This window comes from Phyllostomus hastatus, unplaced genomic scaffold (assembly GCF_019186645.2).
Source record: "Phyllostomus hastatus isolate PE091 unplaced genomic scaffold, TTU_PhHast_1.1 phas_contig_477, whole genome shotgun sequence".
NCBI lineage: Eukaryota > Metazoa > Chordata > Mammalia > Chiroptera > Phyllostomidae > Phyllostomus > Phyllostomus hastatus.
The window spans coordinates 1,750,159-1,771,644 of record NW_025333889.1 but is presented as its reverse complement, the minus strand read 5'-3'; the positions used below and the strand labels follow the sequence as shown (position 1 = coordinate 1,771,644).

Here is a 21,486-nt window from a genome sequence, read left to right as displayed (position 1 = left end):
TGAAACTAACCCACAGAGTTACATGTGTCAGTGGTTTGTTCCTTTCCATCGCTGGAAGGTATGGGTGTGCCGTGTCACTGGCTGTTGGTAAGTCTGTAGTTTGTTTTAGAGACATTTTGATTGGGGTGTGATTTTTTTGGTGGCCAAATATATTGTGTATTTTTTTTCTTTAGTGTTCCTTGGAAATTTCAAAAGGCCATGTCTTGGGTGTTCAAATACAGTAGTACAGCTGTATGTAGTAGTCCGTTCACGCTTTTAAAAAGTTATTCAAATGTTCTACCAATTTTGTTTATTAGTCCTCTTACATTAGAATCTTTGACTGCAATTGCCACTTTGTCAAATGCTTGTTTTTCTAATATTTTTAATGTAATTCTGAATGTAATAATAGTTCAATATTTATGCTTTTTCTAGAATATACATTCTTAAGAGATGCAGGCCACCACTGCAGTGGAGGCGGCTTCTGGTAGCGGCGCCCGCAGCGATGGAGGAAGCGTCCGCAGAGGTAAGGGGCAGGCCAGGTGGCTCTGTTCTAGGTGGAGAGAGAGGTGCTGAATGGAATTGGACTAGACAGCTCCCCCTCCAGTGTTGCTACTCAGGGGATTTTGTGAATTCGGGCAGCCAACATAGGACCTTTCGGGGAGACGGAAGATCTAGGGAAGAGAAGGGGAACCAGAGGAGAACACGCCTTGGGGAACTGCTGGCAGGTGCCGTTGTCTTAAGTGGAAAGTGGGCAGGTTGACCTCTGCTACCCAAGTTAAATGTAATTTGTCTTCACACATCCAAATTTCCTTTTCTGTAGTAACGGTAGAAGAAAAACTAAATAGAGCAGGAAGAGCAAGATGACGAAATTTTACTTGCTTATAATCGATTGTGGCTTAAACTATTAAGTGAACTTCAGAAAAAATTTTAATGCTATTTTAAGTCAGAAGGGAAGTAATGGATTATTCTGCAAATGGAATTAATATAATTGGCCATATATTTTGGAGGAAAAATAAGTTAGATTACTGCCTTATGGTAGGAAGGAAAAAAATTTACATAGTATAGAAAGGCTGTGAGGCACAGTACACGGAATAAGTTATAAAAGAGTAATTTGTAATCATGTGGTGGGAAAGGCCGCAGAGACAGACCTAGAAAAGGCTGATCCATTTAACTAAATAACCGTAAAAACCCTAGTACAATAGTACAAAAAATAAAAGATAAGCAATAAACTAGGAAAAAGTTACATATTATAAATAAGGAAAACAAAAAATTAATATCCAGAATATAAAATGAACACCTATACAAACCTCTAAGAAAAATATAGTCAACCCATGAGTCTGTAATTGAAGCTAATGCTGCTCTTCTTGGCCCCAACCCCTACTTCCGACAGCTTGCTAGACCAGCTCTGTTCAGCCTTGTCACCTCACAGCACACACACGCTAATTACTAAAATGTTGCAGCAAAAAAAGTATTTTTGCCAATATGACAAAAAATAGGCATAATTTTGATTGATTTACCAAAAAATAATAATAATAGTAATTATCCTTTTTGTTCCAAAGTGACTTTTTAAAAATTGAGGGATATATATATATATATATATATATATATATATATATATATATATGAGGATTTCTGGTATCAGAGATTAACCAATCAGATGCAACCTTATTTTGAGACATGACCAATAAGTTGGCATCTCTATTATGTTCTATAGATTTATGGTTCAAGACAGGTTAATGCTCTGTTGGGTGTTGTCATTTTTTTTTGCAAGTTTAAGGGAAAAGAGGTCAGTGCGCTGACTAAATAGTCAGGTATTGCATGTTCTGAAAACTCTTGGGGCACAGTGGTTGACAACAGCTGTATTGGAATTGGAATCCAGGCGTTCTGTTGCTCACCTCAAACTCCACGTGCCTGGAAATGAACTCGTTATCCTCTACCCCTCCCCGCGTGCTTTCCCCCTCTCTTCTAAATCCGCTCTTCTTCAGGAAGGCCCTGTTCTGTAGCTCCCGGCATTCCCATTCAACTGTAAACCCAAGTCGCAGCCCTTCCCATTACGTTAGAGCAAGGCTTAAGCAGGTCGTGGCCCACTGGTGAGTCGTGAAACCAGTTCAGCTGATTGAGATCAGCTTTTCTTTAATAAAATGAATAGACAAAAAAAATGCCAGAATGCATTGTACATAGTCGGAGTAGTTACTGTCTTGTAAAATTTGTTTCACTAATTCACACACATATATGTTGTTTACTGGATCTTTATTTTAGAGAGAAATGCCTGTTGTTCCACTTATTTATACATTCATTGGTTGATTGAGGGCATTGCATGTGCCCTGACCAAGGATTGAACCTACAACTTTGGTGTGTTGGGATGATGCTCTAACCAACTGAGCTACCCAGACAGGTCCTGTCTCCTGGATCTTGATATAAAACTTGTTTCTGACTGTGTTCTTGGGCAAAAAAATAATACATATATGTGTATATATGTTAAAATATATTCTTATGTATTATATATACTTATATAAACATATAAATATTAGCAGCTCTCAAATATAGCCACTAATCTTTTCCCCCTTCTCTGCCATTTCTAACCAGCCACCAAGTCTTGGCGGTTGTGGAGCTGCTAGACCAGGGCCTTCCTCGGTCCCGCGTCTGCACGCTCGGTCTGACTGCTTCCAGCCCCCCCTCACGCCTCCGCTCTTCCTGTGGCTCCCGGCGTCCAACCTCTGTCCTCCGAAGCCTCAGAACAAGAGCCAGACCCCTTAGCACGTCACTACAGGCCCTTGTGCTGTTCACAGTGTGGTCGTTCCCGTGGAGCTGTTCTACTCCAGACACAGTGGCTGCTGGTGTCCTGGAGTTGCCACGTTCTTCCACACAGCCAACTTTGTAGGTGCTGTTTGAGTCGCCTAGGGTGACTCTTGTGTCTCAAAACACTTTTTAAACGTAAGGTTTATTCAGGAATTGGCCTCTCCTTTCCTCTCAAGCATTTACTTGCTCATCATCACAGCTCTGTCGACACTCGTTACCTGTATCGCATTTGTGTTTGCTTTTCCTATTTGTGACCCCTATGGGAGCCGCAAGTATTGGGGTGCACCACACATGTCCTCTTTGCTTCTACAGGCCTACAGCTGGAACTAGCAGGCACTCAGGTACTCCTTGCCACTGAAAGAGTTCGAGAAGAACTGTGGCCACTGTCTTAGCTGGGACCACCATAACAAAAGACCACAGACTGGGGGGGCTTAAACAGCAGACACCTCTGTTTTACAGCTCTGGGGGCTGGAAGTCTGAGTCAGGGTGCCGTGCGCTCAGGTTTTGGTAAGGGCTCTCTGCCCGGCCTGTGGTTGGCGCCTTGCAGTGTCCTCACAGGATGGAGAGAGAGAGAGCAAGCTCTCTGGCACTTACCCCATCTTGAGGGCCCGTGTCCATGACCTCATCTAGCCCTGACTGCCTCCCAGAAGGCCCCATCTCCAGTTACTGTCACGTAGGAAGTTCGGGCTCCCACGTGGGAGTCTTGGGGGAGACACAAATCAGTCCATCGTGGCAACCACCAGGGGTATTTTCGGGGGTAATGTGAAGGTATTTCTGCATTGGGAAGAACTTGGACCAGAATACATCTAAGTCCTTTACTGCTGTTTAGAATCTGTAATGTCCCTGCTGTTAACATTTTTATCCTTTTTTTTCCCCAACTCAGATGGGCCTTCTAATCCTAAGAAAGGAAATTTGTCATCTTCCAGTGGTTATAATGAAGCCAAATTGACTTTTCGTGATGACGACTGGGATTCCTTGGCACAAGATCAAATTGCTGATGACAAAGACTTGAGCAGTACTGACCAAGCACAGTCACTGCAGCCGTCTCCTCCTGCAGCTGCAGGCGCCAGCCTAGAGCATGCCAGCCCTCGGTCACGGGAGTTTGCAGACAGTGCCGACTGTGTGTTCTTGAATGAAACATACTCTGTCCCTTATGCAGAGTCAAAACTAAGGAATGAAAATGTTATTCTGTTAAATTCAGAATTAGCTTCTGAAATGCAGGAAAGAGAGGAGTTGTTTTTTGATGTTTTGGAACATAGTAAGATTCTTGGCTTAGAAGGAAGCTACAAGATTTCAGATGACGATTATAAAGAAACCGCCGAAGAGGTGCAGAAGCATGGCAGAGATGAAGACTCGCAGCAGGAGTATCCCAGTGAGGAAGAGCAAGAATATCTGAGCAGCCACTTCTCTTTTGACAGAGCAAAAACATCAAGTGTATCCGATCTGGAAGTGGTTGGGCTAAGAGATCCAGGTTGTGAAGGTAAACACGCTGGCAGTCCGGAAGCTAATCATGCTAGGTTAGAAAGTAGCTCTGGCATCTCTTTAGGTTCAGTTGATGTTTATGGACAAGAAGATTCACCTTATGTCTCCAAATTTCAGAATTCTGTTACACTAGGTGAGTACCATAAACCAAAGCATGAAAAGTGTCAGGAACGAGAGACTAGTTTAATGTACCACACAGTATTTGATGAAATTATACTAAGCAGTAGCCCTCCCGAAAACCAAGAATCTCAATCTAACAGCAGTTTCTTAAACCCTCAACAAGCATTAAAAACTAAAATTTACACTGGCAAAATTAAATCTCAAGTAACTGAAACTAAAGACTTTTGTGGAAATATGACTGTTGAGAACAAAATGTTACAACATCTTGAAAATCCTAGCATATTACCCCGGGACAAAGCTTCGGAGGCAGTGCCACAACCCTCTCAAGGTAGTCAGTCTTCCTGTTCTCTGTGTGACGACTCGGCACTTTCTACCTGTGAACGTTCGTCCTACGTGAGCCTGCCAGACACTCCGCACTCAGCCCCGGGTTCTCCTCCCCCGCCGCCCAGGACTGGGGGCACAGGTGCTCGGGGCGCAGAAGACGACGGCTCCCTAGAAGGTGCTGCCGGCCAGGCGTCCTTCCTCGGTGTGGAAGGAGCGCGCCCCGACCCCGTGACGGGGTCGCTGCGGCGCACTCTCACCGTCAACCAGACAGTGGACGTGAGCTGCGACTTCAGGGCCTGCTTCACGACCAGCCGCGCGACGACGGCCAGGCCTCCCGTGGTGTCCACGTCCAGCAACACGGACATAACGATGATGAACAAGAGGCGCCCCGGCGAGTGTCAGAAGGGGAGGCACCGAAGCGTGGCCTGCAACACAGACTGGTCCTACTGTCCGGGCAGCGAGGACACACAGGTGGCCGTGACAAAAGGGCCCCTGGGAAAAGCCTTCTCGGTTGACAGTGTAAAGCCCAGTGGAAATTTTCTAAATAAGGTAAAACCAGCACAATTCATAATAGAATTTTATTTGACTTTATAAAGGGGCAGTGTATGTTAATGTAAGTCGGATTCTAGCAGGGGTTCCTGAGACACTTGTGAGAAAGTGCCGGGGGGAGGGGAAAGGCACATAGGCTGTGCCAGCCCTGTCCTTTCCTGGTGGCCGCTGTTGCCACCAGGTCCGCTGGGACCTGGGCTTCCCATCCTGCCAGGTCGGAGGCCCAGGTGGAGTGTGTGGTGTTGGGCATATGTTTCTAATCGGATTTTAAATCACGTTTGCAGGATTCCCTGGAATTAAGAAAAACACTTGCTATTACAGAATTAAAGAAACATCCTGAGAGGTAAATTAGATACGTAAGCTTGCAGATACACATGGGGGAAAATTAGACTTTTTGTAGGGTACGTAGCCACATAGAATAGTAGCTTAAACTTAAAGCAGGGACCTTAAGAGATCGTCTGCTTCAGTGATTTGCCTTCAAACAAAACAAATATCAGGGTGATAGAGAGCGGTAACGCTTTTTCACTCACTGAGATTCCAGTCTCAGTAATTCCTTGAGAAACTCATGGCGTCTTTATTCAGCCCAAGTCCAGAGTGATTGAGTTACCCAGTTTTCTTTCATTTGATCCCCTGTAGACCAAAACAAAATAGCACTTTTGGAAAATGGCATGTATATGAAGAAGTAAATAGCCACTTTCACTGGGATACTTTAATCTTGATTTTAATTTATTGTATAATTTACTTTGCACTCGATAGATACCCTTATAATTGACAAGACAAAGGGGAGTCGGGAGGTGGACAGGGGAGGGGGAAGGGGAAGCCTCTGAGAAGCCCAATTAGGGTCATGCTCTGAGGCATTTCCTTCTTCCATCATTTGTCCTCCTTTCTTCTGAGTTTGGTTGGGTATTCAGTCCTACAAGGTTAAGGGTTGCTTTGCTGCACAGAAGTATTGAGAACAGTGAACCGTGGCAACTAGTAGCAAGAACTGTTAGTGTTCAGGAAATGTAGAGATTTGGGCCTTTTTGACAGACTAACAGCAAAATGTTTGCTTATGATAATGACCCTTGATTATTAAGAAAAATGTGTGTTGTATCTCTTTGCTATTTAAAAATAAAACACATTTAAGAACAGTTCCATCCAGAATGCTCATAACCTTTAAAAATGTTGGACAGAGCTTGATTTAGGTTGAAAACCTATTGATTCTGGGTGAAGTCAGTACTTGACTTTGGAATCCCTTTTTCATAAAAGAAAGTATGAATTCGAGAATCGTTTACTTCCTTGAGGTCTGAAAGGACTATATTAACTTTGACCCTTACTATCCTTGTTTTCTGGGACTGTGATGTGTTCCTACACCCCTTCCATGTTTAGTAAAAGTAGGTTTTAGCCCAACAAGTAAGGGGAAGAAACTTAAGACTGTTTTTTGAGGTACATCAGTAACACAAAAATACTTGGTGTCTTAACCAAACTTACTCTTTTATTTTAAAGGGAACCTCAACTTTCTAAAGACAGGGAGAAGAATTTGCCGTCAAAGTGCTGTCAGAAAATAATGCAGAGAGCCGTCAAAGCAGAGTTGCAGCTTTTAAACGTCCACTACCAGCTGTGTCATGGCCACTGCAGTGAAATCTACAGGCTCGTGACGGAGGACAGGGAAGGGCTCAGCAGGTGACGGCTGACTTCAAACCTCTGTCACCTCGGGAACGTGCCGCTGGTTTTACACTTGCTCTAGAAAATGTGTTTTCATTTCTGAAGGGCAAGACGAGGGGTAGATTGTAACTAGATTTTAAAAAGTAATACATTAGAATCTCATGGAGAGACAACAGTGTATGTTGGGATGATGAATCCAGTAAAAAGATAAATTTGATGTTTCTTACCAAGTCCAAGTTCAGATGCAGTCAGTTGCAGGGTTTCACATGACATCCATCACATTCTCTCTGGCTTATGTACTGAGGGTTGCTGGTACTGCTTCTAGAAAAACATATTTTCTGTGGTTCATTTTCTTTCACTGAGTATTTAAAAGGAAAAAGTTTAAAGATTTGATAGGACCAAGTATATAATCCAGTATTAGTGTTAAATGCATAACTTCAGCGTAAATCAGTTTTGTGAACTTTTGAACAGGGATTTACCGGCCAGCTCCGTGAACAAGGAGCTGGGGTCGGCGCTGCTGTCTGTGCTGGGGGACCTGAGGGTGAAGTACGTGAGCCTGAAAGAGAAGATAAACAAGGGCGTGCCCCTGGAGGAGCTGCCCCCGCTGTCCGTGGAGTCGAAGCTGTTGTCTGCCTTCTCCACCTTCGCTGCCAGGGCACGTGTCTGCGTTTTAGAAATGAAATTTTTACTGTAGTCAAACAAAACACTTTAAACTAAATGATTTTTTCCCTTTTTCTGTCTTTCCAGCTCATGAAAAAAGAATCACATGTGTAAGTTATGGTTTCATCTAATTTAGGCTTCATTTGATCTTAAAAATTGCTTAATTTAGTTAATTTTAAAATTTCTGGTTTGGTCCTTATTTAGAAAATTGACAGAATCTTTAATGAAATGTTTATCTGTTTAGCTTTTCAGGAGCAGATTCCGAACTAGATAATCAGATAGTATGTGATGTTGACGTTTCCTCAAGCCTAAAAAGGACGCTCTCTCAAGTGAGTTTCTTCCGTAGTTCATCAGTGTAGGATCTCTGATTTTATGGCCCATGCGAAGGAAGCTGTGATCTGCAGAAGTTCTCACACCCTTGCTTGCACTCAGCTGGCTTGCTCTGTGTGCGCCTGTCGGAGGGCCGGGCCGCAGCTGATGGGAAGGAACAGAGGGTTTCTTGACCTCTCGGGGTCTGGGACGTTTGTCACTCTGCAGATTGTGAAGTGACATCGAGTCATACATTACATTTCATTATCACGTGAGGCGGTGGAGCAGGGCAGCCAGAGTTTATTTCTACTTCCTGACTCTAGTTTCACTCTGAGCTTATATTTTTTGGGTAGTCTTACGTACTTAGATGCATTCTGAGGACAAAAGCGAAATGCTTGATTGATTTATATTCCTTTATAATATTAACAAATGATTAAAAGTAAATTACTCTAGCTGTTTATATTCCATCGTTCTACTCATCTCCATTATGCACAAAGAGTCAACAGATCTAAAAACAGATACTGATATCCTCACATTTCTTACACAGTTGGCGTTAATGTTCTAGAGAGTTGGTGTTTGCTCATTGTGACGGTAGCAGTGATACAACCTGCTTATTTTTAAGAGTACAAGATGTAGATATACATAATTTATCATCTAAATTTTGACTATAAGACAGTATTTTAAATTGGGATTTTATTTTAATAACCTGTCTCATCAACAGGTTATGCGTGAAAGCCAGTGTAGTATATAGTATAGTGTGTCTTAATTTTTGTTACTTACATGCCGTTGTCACCGTTTTCATAGCCATGTGTTACCTGCTTTGTATTCTTTAAACAATCTCCTTTTTAAATGAACTTACGTGTAAAGAGCAGCTTATTTACTATTACACTTGGAAATGTAGTATTACTTCCCGTGTATATAAGAGACGCAGAAGCCACATTAACCACATGACTAGTAAACGTTAAAAGGAGAAATACTTAGATGTTACGTCCGAAAATCATCTGAACTGCGTCTAGTGTGCGTGCCACACGCGGCTGAGTGACGGGAGCGGGGGCGGCGTCCCGTCGCTGTACGCAGACCGGGTCCCTTGGAGCCCTGGCTCTGGCTGGCGGTGGGCAGACACGGCGGTGAGGCGCTCCCCGGTGACTCGGAGGACGGCTGGGCCCCGAGCCTTCACTGGGGCGGGGCCGATGCGGCGAGGAGCGCCGCCACGGAGGAGCACCGCAGTGGCTAGTCCTTAGTCGTGGCCACTGTTCTTATTTCAATCCCCAGGTGCCTCTGTTGTCTGATAACAGTCACCCTAATGAAGGCACCTCGCCCAAGGAAGACGGTTTGAAAAATGGCGATATAGATGGATACTTCAGTCAACTGAAACTTGATGACAAAGGTCAGGGTGAAAATATGTTGTCTTATGTCATTTCCATAAAGCAGTAAGGTTTAAAATATCTCTGGTGCTTATTCATTATGTTAAAATAAATATGTTTAATTGAATGGCATCATTCTGATTATAAATGATAAAAATACCCTTTTTACCATGTAGTTGACATTTTTAAGGCTACCTAATACTCTATCTGATGATGCCAAATAACAATACAGACATTTACTCTTCTGGTTCATCCTGTCCAGTCTGAAAATTCTGCTGTCCAATTTGTAACTCCGTAAATTGTAATATTTTATTTTGTCCTCTGTGAAAAGGGGTGTGAAACAAGATTGTGATCGTTCCAAAAAGATCACAAAGAAACTTTTAAGACATAAAAAGCTGCAGTGCTGCTTGACCAGGCCTCTCAAAGCCGTGTGCAGGTGGTCTGTGTGGGAAGACAGCGCCGGCGTCTCTGGCGGCGGGCAGCTCCGGGGCAGACGGCACCGCTGGGCACCAGCATCCGCGAAAGGGACTCTGGGAAGCGGGCCGCTCAGGCGGAAGAGCCGTCTTGGCTCCTCGGCTGCCGGAAACCCCTCTCAGGGTCCTGGCGCTCGGTGCTCCTGTTTTGCTAGTTCTTACTTGTACATGTATACATGCAATGAGTCATTGTCACTATGCCGATTCATTCTGAGAAGCTTTCGGGTAACTTCTCACAGGGTAGATGTACAGAGTTCATAGCTATTCGTGTTCAATTTTCAGATTGCAGAAACCACCCAGACGTGAGCGAGGACTGGTTCGATGCTAAGGAGAGCCTGGCGGGAGCCGACTGCCCGGGAGACAGCTGGCCGGGGCAGGACGGACGGGGCCTGGGGTGCGCGCCCGGTGGGTCCCGGCCTCACTCATTTCCAGACAGTGCTTCCTGTGTCCTCGGGTGCTGGGGCGGCCGGGCTGTTGTAGTGCTTGATTGCCGTTGATGGCTTTTCTTTGTAAGCGTAGAAAATCAGAAAGCTGGCCATTTGGAGGTCAGTTTTTAAAATCAATTTAAAATGTTCATTTCTCTCTCAGAAAGCTGTCTGCTGAGAGCATAAATCCGAGATTTAGTTAGGAGGTCGAGGCCCAGCACCCTCTCCCGTGCTCGGGGCCACCAGGCCTGGGTCAGGGCCCTCTTGCCCTCAGCTCTGCGGCGTGTGCGAGGGCGGCACTCCGCCCCGTCCTGGCGGGCGGGCGGCCGGGCCGCCAGGACTGCCCGTCTCCCTGCCCGCGTTCCCTCCGCTTCAGGAGGGGTCTCACGGGCACGCAGTCCGCGCCACCTGTGGTGCTGGGGCTCCCTCTGGCGCTGCAGTCACTGCCTGTCCGTCGTTTCTGGTGCCAGGCTCCTGCCTGGGTTTCCCTGTTTGCTTGGGTGCGTTTTTATTTCACATAACAACAGGGGTTTCATTTTTCCTGTTTGTATAAATAATGCTTATTAGGGTTTTTAAATAAAATATAAAAGTACAAGAAAATTAAAATTACCTGACGTGTGTCCAGCCTACAAGGACCACTATTAATAGCCTTTACCATCCTTAATACACGAGTACAGTTTAGGGTGGCATCGCAGCATCACGTTTTGTTGTGACTACTCCTCCTCCTCGCATTTTTCTCCGTGTCCCCGAGCACATGCCGTGCATTTTACTCACTTGGTACTGACTGCCGTCCCACACTCGCGTATGCATTAGTCAGCGAGGTCAGGGATGTTTCTGTGCTTTGTTGGCTGCCCCTCCTGGGCACCAGGCACAGCCCTCGGCCCACGCGGTGCTGGGTACACAGCCTCGTATTGAACTGGTCTGGGCTGAGGCCGTGGGCGCCGTGTCCACCCCCGGACCCCGGCTCACTTCCCTTCCCGCTGTGCCGTGGCCGCTGGCTCCCTGCTCGCCCTGCTGCGGGCCGTTTCCTCCCCCGGCACCCCGTGAGCCCCAGACACCCTCGAGCCGAGTCAGTTAACGACGGAGGTGGGGGCAGCCTCCTGGAAACAAAGGGTTCTGTCTGAATTTTCTAGCACCCCCGCTGACTAGACCTGTGACCTCAGCTCCCGAGACCTCAGGACGCTCATCTGGGAAGCGGAGGCGGTGACAGCTGCACCTCACAGGGCGGCTGTGCGCGTCATGTGGGATGATGCGTAGGAAGTGCTCGGCCCGGTGCCTGGAGTGTGGGAAGCACCCAGTGAGCGTTAGATTGTTGTTATGCGGTGAGGGAAATAAAACTTGGGATTGTCCCTCTTCCACAAGGATTGTCAGACCACAGACGTGAGCCACTGTGAGAATTCCTTCCACACCCGCTGACAGTGTGCCCGCCCTGCGTCTGTGGCAGGCGCAGGCTGCCACAGTGACTCCTTTCATTGCAGACCAGACTCCTCAGACCGCAGCCCGAAAACGCACTGTGATCTGAGTCAGGGTCTCACCCCTCCCCCGTGTTCTTCGGTGCCACTGCCGTCCACCTGCTGTCGATACTTGCCTGTCACAGAGGTTTTGGGGTGCGGTTCTCCCCAGCAGAGCACGTACAGAAAGCACCCCAGCCAGCATTGGCGGGGTGGGTCGGGGTGCTGTGTGTGGTCGGCATCTCAGACCTTCTCTGGACCGAGAAGGGCGAGGGCACCGGCTCAGTCAGGATGCGCTGGATGGCTCTGTTTGGACAGCGGTCCACTTCTGAGCTACGGGGGGCTTGATGCCAACCAGTCCACCTTTATTTTTAAGATGTTTTTAAGGCCCAGAAATCCTAAAAGTATACTCCAGGCTCTTGGTCTTCAGTCTAGTGCTGGTATTTGCTCGTGACTTTATAGTAAGCTTTATGATCATAAAAATATTTAACAGCTTTCACATTTAAAAATATATCAATATAACAATGGTTATCTTCTGTTGTTTATTATATTTCCCTGCAAGCAGAAATCAAGAATGTTGACCCCTTACAAAGAGAGAAGAGTTACTTGGTACATGTGGGTGGTCTCTGCCCTTCAGTGTCTGAGGTAGGCCAGGATTTATTTTCGGAGCTTCATTTTTAGATCTATTAGGTATTTATTTATATTTTGATTATTGCTTTCTACCTTTCACAAACTTTTATTTCTCTTCTTTTAGGCTGATTTAAGGTATCATTTCCAGAAATACCAACTTTCTGAGATTTCCATTTACGATTCTTCTAATTACAGGTTTGTTTTCTAAATTCAGTAAGTATGCATGTCAGCCCCGGCTGGTGCAGCTCAGTAGACTCAGTAGACTGAGACCGGCCTCTGGAACAAAGGGTTGCCCAGTCCATGCCCAGTCAGGGCACACGCCTGGGTTGTAGGCCAGGTCCCCAGTGAGGGGCTGTGTGAGAGGCAACCACATGTTGATGCTTCTCTTCCTCTCTTTCTCTCTCCCTTCCCCTCTCTAAAAATAAATAAATAAAATCCTTTTTAAGAAAAAAAGGTGTGCATTTCCTGGGTGTCTGCTGTGTGCCAGAGGTGCAGTATTAGACGTGAACCAAGTGCTGATTGAGTCAGGGCCACTCCAGGAGAGCTCTCCCTGTCCAGTGGAGGGCCACACCTGGACAACGGCCACTGTCCCTCGCCCAGTCTCTCTCTCACTGTGCTGCTCACCGTGGTGCTCCGGGCGCACAGCACAGCTGCCGGTGCGTGTGCCCTCGACCGTGCGTGGTGGTGGCGGTGCGGGGCGCTGTTGAGAGAACGGGCTCTGCAGCTGTACGGCCTGCAGAGTTCCCAGCTCTCGTGCTTGCTGGGTAACTTTGGGCAAGTTACTTCGTCCTTCTGGACTGCAGGCTCTTTGTCTAGAAAGTAAGGGTAGTAACACCTGTGCTGTCATAGCAGCGCTCTGAGACTGGGGTCAGTTCAACAAGCACAGCGGTGGGCGTGGAGCCCGGCTCGGAGCGGGTGCCCCAGGAGTTGTGCTGCTGGGTCTGGATTATCGTCACTTCTCAGTCGTGCTCCCGTGCTCCGTCCCAGGTCGTGAGCTGTGTCAGCAGCGCACAGTCATGTGGATGCTGCTGGTTTCTGTTGGCCACATGGCCAGAGCATTCAGAAGTATCGGATAACAGTGGCAAGGGTTCAGTGGAAAAACCTTTACTGTTTTTTAAAATACATTTTATTGACTAGGCTATTACAGTTTTCCCAATTTATCCCCCTTTATCGCCCCTCCGCCCTGCACCCCCCCCCACCCTCCAGCATTCCCCACCTTAGTTCCTGTCCATGGGTTGTACGTATAAGTTTGAGTCCTCTGTTTCCTACACCATCTTTGACCTCTCCCCGTCTATTTTATGCCGCCAATTATGCTGCTGCTTCCCTGTACCTTCCCCCCCTTCCTCCCTCCCCCCTCCCCAACTGAACTCCCTCCCTGTGATCTCCATTTCTCTAATTCTGTTCCCATTCTAGTTGTTTGCTTAGTTTTCCTTTTCACTGTTTGTCTTTTTCTTTTTAGGTTCAGTTGTTGATAGTTGTGAGTTTGTTGTCATTTTATTGTTTGTATTTTTCATCTTTTTCTTAGATAAGTCCCTTTAACATTTCATAGAATAAGGGCTTGGTGATGACGAACTCCTTTAACTTGACCTTATCTGGGAAGCACTTTATCTGCCCTTCCATTCTAAATGAAAACTTTGCTGGACAGAGTCATCTAGGATGTAGGTCCTTGCCTTTCATAACTTGGAATACTTCTTTCTCTAGCCCCTTATTGCCTGTAAGGTCTCTTTTGAGAAATCAGCTGACAATCTTATGGGCACTCCTTTGTAAGTAACTGTCTCCTTTTCTCTTGCTGCTTCTAGGATTCTCTCCTTCACTTTAATCTTGGCTAATGTAACGATGAGGTGCCTTGGTGTGTTCCTCCTTGGGTCCAGCTGCTTTGGGACTCTCTGTGCTTCTTGGACTTCCTGGAAGTCTGTTTCCTTTGCCAGATTGGGGAAGTTCTCCTTCATTATTTGTTCAAATAAGATTTCAATGTCTTGCTGCTGTTCTCCTTCTGGCACCCCCTAGGATTCGGATGTTGGACTGTTTCAGGTTGTCCAGAGATTCCTCCGCCTCTCTTCATTCTTCTGGATTCTTGTTGCTCCATTCTGTTCTGGTTGGATGTTTATTTCTTCCTTTTGTTCCAAATCATTGCTTCGAGTCCTGGTTTCCTTCCTGTCACTGTTGGTCCCCTGAACATTTTGCTTTATTTCATTTTGGGTGTCTTTCATTTGTTCTTTCATTTTGTGACCAAGCTCAATCAGTTCTGTGAGCATTTTGATTACCAGAGCTTTAAACTCCATCGGATAGGTTGGCTGTCTTCTCATTGCCTAGCTCTCTTTCTGGAGTTTTGCTCTGTTCTTTCATTTGGACCATATTTCTTTGTCCGGGGGCACCTGTTAGGTTGTAAGGGGGCGGAGCCTTAGGTAGTCACCAGGGGGGGGCCGCCCTCCCTGCTGCTGCTCTGGGTGCTGCCTGGGAGGAGGGTTCGGGGAGGGAACAGTGGGGCTCCCCACTCGGCTCTGGCCCACTTTCCAGCGGACTCTCGTGTGAGATGAGTTTCTCCCACCGCAGCAACCCCGCCGTAGTGCACACTGTGCGCTCTGAGCCTCAGTCTCCCGTTCAGCCATCTCCATCAGCACGGTAGACCGCCTTTCCACGGGTTCTCTCCGTCCGCCCGTCTCAGTGGTCTGGTTGGTCTGGTCGGCTGTTTCTTTAATTCCTTGGTTGTCGGAGTTCCATGCAGTTTGGTTTTCTGGCACTTCTGGTTGTTTGTTGATTTTGGATTGGCTGTCATCCTCCTTTTGGTTGTACAAGGAAGCAAATGGTTTCTACCTACGCCTCCATCTTGGCCGGAAGTTACCTTTACCCTTTTATCACTAAAAATGATAGCTGTGTATTTCACACATTAAAACTGTACCAATTAAGAAAGGATCCTATTTGTAGTTTGGGTTGAAATTTATTAAAAGTAGGTATTTTAAGATCACATGCTTTTTTCTGCTTTTATATTCTAGATACGCGTCTCTTGCTTTTAAAAGAAACAATGACGCCAAGTCTGCTGTGAATGAAATGAATGGGATGGAAATAAATGGCAAACCAGTAAACGTGCGACTGGTTAAAAGTCCTGGAGAATATGTATCACCACTTTCCTCCAAAAATGGAAGGAGAATTAGTTTGAATAATTTGGAGAAAAGCATCAACAAAGAAATCAACTCAGCTTCCTGTATTTCTAGATTGCCCAGAACCAGGCCACGGCAGCTGGGGTCTGAGGAAGACAGTGAATCTTTCCATTTCGACCAGGTTGGTTTTCTTGGCAGACCCCCCTAACTGGTCCCAGTGGGTGCCGTATTGCAGTCAGTAGCTTTGTACAGCAATGACAGGAGAATCAGGGCTCTTTGGGTGGGAGCGAGAACGTTCATCGGAGCGGGTTTCAGCCGTGGACCCACCCTGCCGTGCTGTGTGTGCAGCTCCGGGTCCCCTGGGGGACAGTGTGGATCTTTGCAGACCCGGCTGCGGAGAAACCCGTCTCCCTTTAAGGAGGCGCTCCGCCAGCGCTGTGCAGTTTCTGTGCCCCTGCGTTCGTGGGCCGCACCGCGGCGTCCTCCTTGTCGCGGCTGACCCTCTCCCAGAGCTGTGCGCAGGGCACGGTCCCCGCACTGCACGTGCCCCGGCCGCGCGCGCAGGCGAGCACTGGAGCGGCCTCGCTCGCCCTGCTCTCCCCAGACGCATCACTTGTCTCCAGTGTCTTGATCGCCTTGTTTTGCCCCCTCTGACTTGAGCAAAATGCCTGGTGTCACACAGGCATTCCATCCTTTTTTTTTTTTAATTTTACATACAGTAAAATTCACTTTTTTGGTGTATGTGTTTACACAAATACGTGTAGACATGTAACCCCCAGTAAAGGGACAGAAAGTCCCTTCCAGAACACGGTCTTGTGCTCTGCCGGTTCCTGCTCCTACGTTTTCACCTTTCCTGTCACGTCCCGTACGTGGCATGCGACGGAGCCTCGTTAGTCCGGTGAGATCGGTGCGTGTTGTCTCAGCAGTCCATTCCTGTTCCTATTCTGACCGTGTTTATTGGGTTTCTTAGTACAGGGTTTTGAGGTTTTTTCTATTCTGCATGTAAATCCTTTTCAAGATGGATATGTGACGTACAAATGCTTGTTACCGGCCTGTACTTTGGTTTTCATTTGTTCAATAGTGTCTTTATCAGACCAGGAGTTCTTAATTTTGATGAAGTACCATTTGTCAGTTGTTTTTTTTTAACTTGTGCTTTTAGTGGTGTATCTAAGAAACCCACAATCACAAAGATTTTGAGTGCGTTTTTATGCGATGTGTGAGGTGTGACCAGAGGTCATTTGTTCGTGTGTGTGTGTGTGTGTTTTACATGGGGAATTGTTCCAGCGTCATTGTGGAAAGACGGATTATCTTTGTACTTCCTCAAAAATCAGTCGGCTCTCTGTGGGCCCGTTTACAGACTTGTCTGCTGTCTTCCGTCAGTCTGTCTGTCTCTCTTCCCTCCAGGACCGCGCCGTCGAGATTGCAGCTTCACAGTGAGCCTTGAAAGCAGGCAGAGTGAGTCTTCCAGCTTTGTTCTAGTTCAAAATTGTTTCGGCTCTTCAGGTCTCTCTCTCTCTCTGTATAAAGTTTATAATTCAACTTGCCAATATCTACCAAAAACTCTACTTTGATTTTTACTGGGGTTATTTTTAATCTTCGATCAGAGCAAATCCCTCCCTAATAAATGGATGAAGGAAATGTTTGTTGGTAAGACAAAGGGGGGCCCCCTCCTGACTTCTGACTTCCCTCCTGACGGAGCCCTCCAGCCCGTCCTCCCGCAGCCCCGTCTGCCAGTCACCCCCCCCCTGCACTGTCGGTGACCCCGCTCCCCGGGCAGACTTCCGCCCGCCCTTCCCCTCCCGGCAGGTTTTCACGTCTCCTTCTCCTGAGGTCGCCGCTCCTTCTTGTCCCGTGTTTCACTGCCAGGCTTGCCCAGATTTGAGTCCCCAGAATTTTATTTTAGCCGCTTTTTTCATTGTCACTAGTGACTTTTTTATTGGCCTTTACCCCACTGACCTGCTTTTTGACCTTCAGGCCCGAGACCGGATCGGCCTGTTTTGAGACTCGTTCCCTCAGTGACACTCGTGTGCGAGGTGAGGCTGGGTGTGTGGCCTCGGTCCGCAGCAGGACGGGAGGAGGCCGCGTGCAGCCGGGCTCCCGGGGGCCCGACTGGAGGCCGGGCACCACGGCTGCTCCCTCCTCGCTCGCGGGGTTTCTTGCCTCCGCAGCGCCCTGCACGCCGTTCTGCTGCTCTCGCCACACCCAGGGCCTCTGTCTGCTCGTGACTTTTCCTCCGTTCGGCTTTGTTTTGCTGAAGTTTAACTCTGCAGTATTTTTCCCTTCACACTTCTTTCATTTACCAGCTCATTTGCTCTGTGTTTCCGTTCCTCATTCTTGAGTCAGGACTCGATTGACCAGCCCGTGATGCTGGTGTTTGTGGGTTCAGGTGACACGCTCTCGCCCCAGCCCGCTGGGGCCGTGGGGGCCGTGGGGTCGGCAGAGGTGGTGTGGTGCGTGTAAGTGGGGCGCCCTGGGCCGGGCAGCAGTGCGTCATCCTGGAGGACACGGGCAGGGAGGGTCCCGTTCCCTGCTAGCCTATTACATTGCTCTCCCAAGTCCTCTCAGCTTTTTGTAGCGATTTGTTGTCACCTTTTTCTCGGGTTCTCTGCATTTATTCATTGCATTTATTCGTGTAGAAAATATTGTCTGCAGTAAGAGGCAGATGGTGATGGTTAAGAATAACACGTTCCTAACCAGGCCCTGCCCCTCCTCATACGATTGAGCAAGTTGCGTGGACTGTGAACCTGAGCTTCCTGTTCTCACTGTGGGGCAGCGGGTCCCCTTCACAGACGCTGTGCGGTTCCAGAACTGTGTGCGGCGTGGCGCGTGCACGGAGCACATGGTAGCCGTTGCTGTTTACCAGTCACCTGGCGCTCTCATGGGAATGCCGTCCGCTCTGGCTCAGCTGTCACCTGAACTGCCACATCCCGAACATCTATTTATTTAACAAACCATTATAACATACCAACTGTGAACACTGCTGTAGGCACTGGTTGGGAAAGCAGTAATGACCGGAACGGACGAGAATCTGTGTTCTCGCAGAGCGTACATCTGGTGAAGGAGATAAAGTAAGTGAAGTATGTAACATTCTGACGTGACAGGTTTAATATTTCATGTGTCTTGTCTGGGTTTTTCACCTGGGCTTCAAGTCTTGTTCTTCCTTTGTTGAACTTTCATGGCAGGGTGACAAACTCATGTTCACCGGGGGCCACGTCAGCCTCGTGGTGGCCTTCAAGGGGCCGAGATAATTTTGGGACTATATAAATGGAACTACTCCTTAACTGCTAAGGGGTTGAAATTGCGTTCGGCCCTTGGAAGGCCACCGCGGGGTGATGTGGCCCCCGGGGAACATGAGCCTGACGTCCTGTTTCACGGGACTTGCGGTGCTGTCATTCGGTGTGCAGCCCACTTGCCTGGTTAATAGGCATTCATTGAGTTTTTAAATTTTGTCTTTTCAGTTGGAGTATAGGATCCATAAGTGGAGAGGGTTCTGTTTTATATCACTAGTTTTGTTCCTTGCCGCCCCCACCACACATGGGGTACAGTCCTAGACATATAGTTTGTGTTCAGAACTTATTTAGTAATAAGATGTAGAACATTTATAACAACCATGTAAACCAGTGGTTCTCTGTCACGCTGGGTAAGAGAATTAAGCTTCCGTGCCCTCAGCCTAAGGTACCTGCTGTAAATAACGGACTGGCCTCTTCCCTGTCTGTAGGAACCAGTTGTGTCCTGTCTCTGGGAAACCCGAGAAAATAGGTCTGTGTTCCGTGGCTCAGATGAGGAGTCCCGGTCGAGAAAGACTGGCTCAGACATAGTAGCTGCAGACACTTGACCACTGCTGGGAGGAGGCATGTTTGCCGTTCTTTAGTGCGTGGCCCCGAGCACGACTCAGGGAACTCTGCTGGTACACACAATCCAAAATCTAAATAAAGGCCTAGGAATTTTGATTTCACAATGTGTGATTTTTATTATCAATTACTGTTAAAATTTTACTATTATAATTGTAATTTAAAATTTATTTTAACTGGATAAGCTGGATTGTCTCTATGTAATGATTATTGATTTTAAGAAAACTTCCTGGCTGGTGTGACTCCATGGACTGAGCGCAGGCCTGCAAACCAGAGTGACAGTTCCACTCCCGGTCAGGGCACACGCCTGGGTTTCGGGCCGGGTCCCCGGTAGGGGCATGTGAGAAGCAACCACACATTGATGTTTCCCTCTGCCCCTCCCTTCTCCTCTGTCTAAAAATAAAATAAGTAAAAATCTTCAGAAAAAGAAAACTTTCTAAATGCTCTATTTAGGGTGTCAAGAAGAAGAATTGTAAACAGACTGAATCTACTAAACCGTTACCTGACACACCTTTGCGATTCACGCCTCCAAACACGCTGAACCTGCGCAGCTTCACCAAGATCATGAGGAGACTCGCTGAGCTGCACCCCGACGTCTGCAGGTGCCGGCCGCGGCTGTGTTTTAAGCCGATGGGGAAGTGCGTGTGGGACGCAGCTCAGTTCACGGCTGCGGCCGTATTTGGAGCGCGCGCAGGCTGTGGGGGGGCTGCTCATGTGTGTTTCCTTCTGCACAGAGACCGCATCGTAGATGCCCTTCAGGCAGTGAGGATGAGTCACAAAGGGTTTCTGAATGGCTTGTCTATTAACACCATTGTGGAGATGACTTCATCTGTGTTGAAAAACTCTACTTCCAGTTAGGAACAGATGAGCCAGTAAGCGGTAAGTCAATCATGTCTTCTGTATTTAGCTACTACTAAAAAATTTTAGGGTATTGATTTTATTTTTCCAAATAAAGAGAATGTTAAATTTTAAATAATATAAAATTACAGAAACATACTGTATTAGGTCATTAATGCAAAATGAGTTGCCCCCAAATTAACTGAGCTGAATGACGTTTATCATCTCATAGCTCGCACATCAGGATCCAAAAGCGGCTGAGCTGGGTGGCGTCAGCCGAGGGACTCTCCCGGGGTTGCAGTCCAGATGCTGGCCGAGGCTCTGGCCGCCGGCGGACTGAGACGGCAGGGTCTGCTTCTGAGGTGGCCCACTCACATGGCTGTCGGGAGGTCCCCGGCCCACCCCTCGAAGCTCAGTGATTCCGTGGGGACTCACGTTACTCAGGATGTGGTGATAACCACGGCCAGGATTTAAGGCGGTGAGAGGGTGCAAGCTAAATGAGCAAAAGAAGGGCTCACGGGGTGCTGTCCGGAGGACCCAGCACAAGCTCCCAAGAGTCCCCGCCCGGTGGGGTCACACCGGATGTGCCGTCCCCCTGGCAGTGAGTTCGGGCGCACACAGGGGATGTCCATCGGGGAAGCCCGTTAGAGACTGACTGCCTGTCCTCACCGGGGGCTGGCCAGGCCGGTAGCCCCTGCTTAGCACGTACCACGATTCCAGACTCTGAGGAGGACGGCGACTGTTCAGCGTAGACCACGCTGCTTACACGGTGTTGGCACAGCGAGCCGCTCCTGGGTCCGGTTGGCACCCTCCCAGGACCCCAGCCAAGGGCCCGCCTTGCAGGCAGGTCTTTCTGAGGACAGCAGTCTCCGGGCTTCCGCGGTAGCTCCCTGTCCACACACGTACTGGTCGGCAGCACAGCGGAGGTAGACGGTGCGCGTTGTCTTTGGGAGGATTGCTTTAAAAGAACAGTCTGAAAAGCATATGAAAAGATGAAGTTGGCCCCTTTCCTTATCTCATATGCAAAACTAATTCAAAATGGATCAAGACATAAAAATAAGAGGTAAAACTATAAAATTCTTAGAAGAAAACATAGAGGAAACACCCCACAACACTGAATTTGGCAGTTATTTCTTGGATATGACACAAAAACAGACAAGAGAAAAGACAGATAAATCTGACTTCATCAGAATTGTGCATCCAAGAACAGTTTCAACAGAGTGAGGAAGCAGCCCGCAGTTTGGAAGAAAATGTCAATCATCTACCTGATACGGTAGGTGTATCCGGAATACATAAAGAAATAACCTACAACTTCACAAAAACAACCCAATTAAAAATGGGCAAAGGGCCTTGGCTGGCGTGGCTGAGTGGATTGTGCACAGGCCCGTGAACTTACAGGGTCGCCGGTTTGATTCCCAGTCAGGGCCCGTGCCTGGGTTTCGGGCCAGGTCCCCAGTAGGGGGCGTGTGAGAGGCAGCCACACACTGATGT

At 47.6% G+C, this 21,486-nt stretch overlaps 1 protein-coding gene across 1 annotated transcript; it reads left to right on the top strand.

The window, feature by feature from the left end:
• Positions 1-429: 429 nt before the first annotated feature.
• Positions 430-20,016, top strand: RBM44 (RNA binding motif protein 44). Its single transcript, XM_045845841.1, has 14 exons — positions 430-502; positions 3,662-5,253; positions 5,538-5,596; positions 6,739-6,915; positions 7,369-7,552; positions 7,645-7,667; positions 7,802-7,886; positions 9,139-9,253; positions 9,986-10,108; positions 12,142-12,224; positions 12,334-12,404; positions 15,203-15,488; positions 19,612-19,760; positions 19,893-20,016. The coding sequence occupies exons 1-14, from the start codon at positions 430-432 to the stop codon at positions 20,014-20,016; spliced, it is 3,144 nt and encodes a 1,047-aa protein (XP_045701797.1).
• Positions 20,017-21,486: the final 1,470 nt, after the last annotated feature.